The sequence below is a fragment of the Bidens hawaiensis genome, unplaced genomic scaffold, assembly GCF_021521415.1.
Source record: "Bidens hawaiensis isolate Kalapana, Puna unplaced genomic scaffold, B.hawaiensis_p1.1 tig00007515_1, whole genome shotgun sequence".
Classification (NCBI taxonomy): Eukaryota; Viridiplantae; Streptophyta; class Magnoliopsida; order Asterales; family Asteraceae; genus Bidens; species Bidens hawaiensis.
Window position 1 is genome coordinate 245,520 of NW_027491526.1, and position 6,000 is coordinate 251,519.

Genomic DNA, 6,000 nt, shown 5'->3' on the forward strand with positions numbered 1-6,000 from the left:
CGTTACTATAGTGATGAAAACCTTGAAAGAATGCCTTCGAAAAATAAATGAACGATAATTAAATCCTTCACATAGAGAATCATTTAAACTACCCATTTTTGTTATTGTGATAGATATAAAAAAGGGTTGATGAACAAAGCCTGTTCGTGTGGCTGGTTTGATCCATCTAGCCTAATACGTAGGCGAAAATTTGACACAAGCCCAAACATAAACGTCATCGCAGAGATATGAGCTCCAACACGAGACAACATTAATTGGTTGACACTAAAACAACTTGTTTAACTCGGATATATATAATTTTTTTAATATTATTATGTTGGAACTACATCTTAATACCAACATTGCAAACGTATAGAACAATTGCATTTTAATATAACATCGTGTGTAGTTTTATGTTTTAATTTTTGATAATATACCTAATTAATTTGGTTTTAAACAGAAAACATTTTTTAGTTATAAGTTGAGTCAATCGTTAAATCAAGAATCTGGATGAGCTTAAATGAGCTTGAGCCTCTGTCAGAGCTTACTTGGTAAAGAAGATTGATCTAAGCTATATAGTAAAGAAGATTAATCTAAGCTCAAAATTGAAAAACTATTCACGCACCAAGCTAAAACGTTAGAAATTAAGCCTAAAACAAGCTGAGTTCGAGCTTTGCTTGGCTATTTTACACCCCTAGAGTGGACTAATGTCACCCTCTCTCCTTCTATTGTCCACGTTGGCTTCTCTCATTCATCTTCTCACGGGCGTGTCTCTCTCTCTCTCTCTCCTCCCTCCCTCTTAGCCTATGTTTGATCATCCATCTATCTTCTATGTTGGCGGCCACAGACCTCTTTCCCATCACTATGTTGGAGATGCTCTAAGTATTAGATCATTTGTATCACACAAGCCCTTCTCTCATCACAAGTGCCTTAAAAGAATTGTATATTGCAAATACCAACTATAACCGTTTTATTGTGGATATATTAACTAAAAATGATAAATTAGGTGGTATTTGTTTTAGAACAAAAACCGTAAGACATGAACTATGAGCATTGCTAAGTCCAAAATTTATTGCTTGTCTTAGATAATTTATTTGAAATTAAATAAATACTATATATGATAATACCATATTTACCCTACGAAAAATATCAATCCCAATAACCTAAATATTTCAAATCCAGTAACCTAAATCCTTAGGTAAGATTAGAGTATATAATATATGAACATGAGTTTGTTTAATGTTAATAATACTCACCAGTCACTATGACATTTTTCAAGTTTTAAGGGAAAATATGAAATTTATTAATATTATCACAAAATATAGAAGTATATAGATGTAAGTAATAACTTTCTTATGCTAGGTGAAAAGATACCCTTCTTTCCTTTTGAGCCATGGAAAGAATCCAAGCAAAAACCAACAGCTACTCTTACAACATGTTCTATCATATGCACTTCAACCTCATTCACTGTTTCACTTTATTCATTATTCTTATTTCACTTGATGTTTATAAAACCCCCCATCTACTTGTCTCTCCTCCATCAACAAAAATGGCCATCAACAGTCAAATGTACGGTCAAAATGCCGGTCAATACCTCGTACCATTTGTCTGTTTATTGATCATAGTCATGGATCTCACAGCCGGCATTCTTGGTATCGAAGCCGAGGTTGCTCAAAACAAGGTATGTTTGATGTTTCAACACATGATAAGTCGATAACCAACCTTAATATCGCGTATGTGTTAATGATTGTGTCTTTTTAAGGTACAAAATCTAAAAGTATGGATCTTGGAGTGTCGGGACCCGAGTTATAAAGCGTTTAAGCTCGGGTTTATTGCTTTAGTGTTCTTGACATTTGCACACGCCATTGCAAACTTGTTTGGCAGATGCCATGTTGTATGGTCGAAACCAGAGCTCGAGCGTGCCACTTCTAACAAGCAATTAGCCATGGTTTCACTCTTCCTCTCATGGTATGGATTTTCACATATTATTATTTGCTTTAACCAAATGTACCTAATGTGTTAAATGTTTTGTACCAGGATAACGCTAATTATCGGATTCTGGATGCTAATTGCCGGAGTCTTGGCTAACACGGATTCAAGAAAATCATGTGGCGTTTCAAACCATCGTTACTTGTCGATTGGAGGCATCGCGTGCATCATTCATGGCATGTTTGCGGTTTCTTATTACATCTCTGCTATGGCGGTTGAGAAAGAAGAAAAGAAGATGAACCCACATGGCCCGCCAATGCACCAGCAAGGACCCATGCACCCACATGGCCCGCCAATGCACCCGGACGGACCCATGCACCAGCCCGCACCGTCAGCACCTGTTTGAATCCAAAATGTGACCTAACCTAACCTAATCCAGATATCTTCAGTTTTCTATATTTATTTCCTATGGCTTTTTGTGTGTGTGTTTTACTCCAGCAAGCATATAATTTGTTCAAAATCTTTCATTTTTAATGAAATTCAAAAACTTTATAGCAAGAATGCTAATAATGAATCGACGTACACAAAACGTTGAACCACGTACTTATTTTCTGTCACTCGCAGCTATTATTGTGTCACGATCCTAACACCAAAACGAAGCCCTAGATCAAAATATTTATCTTTTATGGCAATTTGCAGAAGCACTAATAATGACTCAATCTACGCACAATGTCGAACCACATACTTGATTGTCCGTCACTTGCAGCTATTATTGTGCGACAATCATCGATCCTAACACCAAAACGAAGCCCTGGCATAAAATATCTATCTTTTATGGCAATTTGCAGAAGCACCCTTGTGAATAAAATCCCTAAAGTAACTGGAACAGATCCATTGATTTGTTCACATTAAGCATACATGCTCATTAACAGAAACATGCACGACACGTTTAATATCTCCCTTTACCAAACGTCCAAACTAGCTCATAAACACAGGAACATGCCAAACAAACATATTACACACAAACAAAATCTAACCTCTTTGCACTTCATAACTCATTAACTCCTAAACACATATATCCATAATAAGAATATACTGTATTTAGCAACCGTTTTTGCAATCGCATTAAACACAATCTCTGCTTGCTCTTTCAAAACTTAATTCATATTTAACAACCTTATTCATAAAATGCTCAGCTCTAGAATCTAAAGATCCATCCGCTTCTCTTCCATGTCAACCTTCTTCGCTCCCGATACCAACTCTAACCCCTTAATTCATTATCACCGCATCTGTAACCTACTAACCGGTAACCCTAACGAACCCAGATGGTCCGACCCACGACTCACCAGCTGACTATGGTTATATGTGTATCCTAACCTAATCCAGATATCTTCAGTTTTCTATCCGGATTTTCCTTTTTTTTAACTTTTTTGCGTTTTACAGCAAAAAGGCTTGATTTGTTAAAAATCTTTCATTTTTAATGAAATGCAAAAACTTTATAGCAATAATGCTAATAACGACTCGATGTAGAGCTGTTCAAGAAGCCCGCGGCTCGCTCGAAAATAGCTCAAAAAAAGCTCAGCTCGAAAAAGCTCGATTCTAAATGAGCTCAGCTTGACTCGGCTCGATTTCTAAACGAGCCGAGCTCAAGCCAGGGTCAGCTCGGCTCGTGGCTCGGTCTTGGCTCAACTCGTTAGCTCGGCTTTTTTAGATTAAACCCTAAATTTCAATATCTATATACTATAATAGCATACCAAGAAATAAATAAATAAAAATTATACATATATTATGCCACTCGATAATAACTAAAATAAAACATACAAAGTTATAAATTCTCTAGTTTATAATATTTATATAACAAGTATGTTAAAATTATAATTTTTGTCTTTTATATATCAAAACTTGTAAAATATAAAATAAAAAAAATAATAATAAAAATATAAAAGAATTAAAGGAGCCCAACTCGACAAGCTCGAGCTTTAAACGTTGAACTACATACTAGATTTTCTGCCACTTGCAGCTATGATTGAGTAATGATTATCGATCCTAACACCGAAATGTAAGCCCTGTGTCAAAATATCTAACTTATATGGCAATCTGCAGAAGCACCCTAAAGTAACTAAAAAAGATCAACTTCACATCAAACATACATACTCATATAACAGAAACATACACAACGACACGGTTAACAATTCACTTTACCAAACTATCTCATAATAACCACAGTAAAATACCAAACAAACATATTGCACAAACACAAACACAAAATCTAACCTTTTTTAACTTCACAACTCATCAACTCCTAAACACATATAACCAACCAACCACGAAAACACAATGTACCTTATGTCCTTTATTTCGCCACCGACTTCGCAATCGCATTAAACACAATCTCCGCTTGCTCCTTCAACACATCCACCTTCTTCATAAAATGCTGCAACTCTTGCATCTTCAAATCCTTCCACTTTTCCTCCATCTCGAGTTTCTTCGCACCCGACACCAACTCCAACCCTTTTCTCATTATCGCCTCATCCGTAAACGGCAACCCCAACGATCCCAACACACCCAAACCGTCCACCGCTTTCGCCTGCGTTTGCTGCACCTGCACAGATTTCATAACTCCATCGTTCCCGTTCTCGGGCACCACAAGTTTCCGACTCTTCGGAGTCACATTAACCTTAACTTTCACTTTCTTGGAACAAGAACTCAAACCCACATTCCAAATATTATTATTACTACTCCCACCATCACTCCCCCACAAATGTTTCGACAACTCGTACATTTTCTTCTCGTGCGGGTTCGAAAAGGACCGGACTTTCCCTTTGGTTTCGACACGGGCGACATTGTTTTCGAATTTCTTCTTCAAGCGTCTCGCTTTCGCCAGCATCTGTCTATCGTTAACATCCACGTGCAACGATTGCTTCACAAATTCATGAAAATCATTGACGTCTGCAGCCGGGTCTTTACCTTTCGCCTTTACGTAATCGATCATGCCTTGAATTAACTCCACCTCGTTCTCCTCACTCCATAGCCTCTGAAACAATAGCTTCTTTTCACCATTATTATTATTATTATTAATATTATTAATAACAACAGAATCCGGGTGGGTTTTGACCCGTTTGGTGGGATCAAAGGAGTCGATGTCGGAGGTGGGTGTGGGGCGTTTGTTGGTGGATTGAATTGGGGTTTTAGATCGGGGTTTGGTAGGTGTCGGGTCGGGTTGATCGGAAGGTGGTGGTGGAGGTGGTGGTGGGTCGGATTCGGATCCGTCGGATGAGTGTTCTGCTTCGTCGCCGGAGGTTGAATTGGCGGGTTGGATCTCGGATTCGGATCCGGCCATTGGTGGTGGTGGTGGTGAGATTAGGGTTTGTGAGAATTTGGGGGAAATGGTAGACGGTGGTGATGGTGAGTGTGTATGTATATGTGTATATGTATATATATGTATATGTGTGTGTGTGAGTGTTGAAGGCTAAAGGTAAACACGATAAACACGAGACATCAGACAACTTAAGAGTGGAGTGTATGTCACTTTGAGTTAACGGGCCTTGTGACTTGTGAGTTGTGGCTAAGTGAGTGAGTTGGTTGATTTTATTTTAGGAGAGGTAGTCGGTGTGAGCTTTGATGTTTTGTGTTGAAGGGGTGGTTTTACGTGTTTAACGGGGGGTTTTTGTTGACGGGAGGTTTTTCTCGTTTGAAGGGGCGGTTTTACCCGGTTGTATTTTTTAGGGGAGGTAGCCGGTAGGAGTTTTGACGTTTACGTTGGGGGCGGTTTTATTTGTATGTTACAGTTTATGTCGGCGGGAGGTTTTTAAATCGGTAGGAGCTTTGATGTTTGTAGAAGAGGTTGTTGCTACGAGCTTGGACGTTGGTGTTGAGGAGGCGGGTTTACCTGTTTGTTGGGGTTTTTGTCAACATGGAGTTTTTAAATCGGGTCGGAAGCGTTAGATAGTTGGAGACGGTTGAAATTATGGCGCACTTAGATTTGGAAAAAATGTAGCGGAAAAACATTTGGAGTTGAGATTGGTGTAGTTTTTAGGTTAATACGCAACAGAACAAGAACATCCAACGTAAAGATTGAGAAAATTGAGGGTT

At 38.3% G+C, this 6,000-nt stretch overlaps 2 protein-coding genes across 2 annotated transcripts; one reads left to right on the forward strand and one right to left on the reverse strand.

Moving 5' to 3' along the window:
- Positions 1–1,528: 1,528 nt before the first annotated feature.
- LOC143635477 (protein DESIGUAL 2-like) lies at positions 1,529–2,434 on the forward strand. Its single transcript, XM_077103302.1, has 3 exons — positions 1,529–1,660; positions 1,742–1,947; positions 2,017–2,434. The coding sequence occupies exons 1-3, from the start codon at positions 1,529–1,531 to the stop codon at positions 2,312–2,314; spliced, it is 636 nt and encodes a 211-aa protein (XP_076959417.1). The 3' UTR covers positions 2,315–2,434.
- Positions 2,435–2,862: 428 nt separating this feature from the next.
- Positions 2,863–5,376, reverse strand: LOC143635473 (GLABROUS1 enhancer-binding protein-like). Its single transcript, XM_077103298.1, has 2 exons — positions 4,219–5,376; positions 2,863–2,973 (listed from the first exon to the last, which is right to left on the reverse strand). The coding sequence occupies exon 1, from the start codon at positions 5,246–5,248 to the stop codon at positions 4,262–4,264; it is 987 nt and encodes a 328-aa protein (XP_076959413.1). The 5' UTR covers positions 5,249–5,376; the 3' UTR covers positions 2,863–2,973; positions 4,219–4,261.
- Positions 5,377–6,000: the final 624 nt, after the last annotated feature.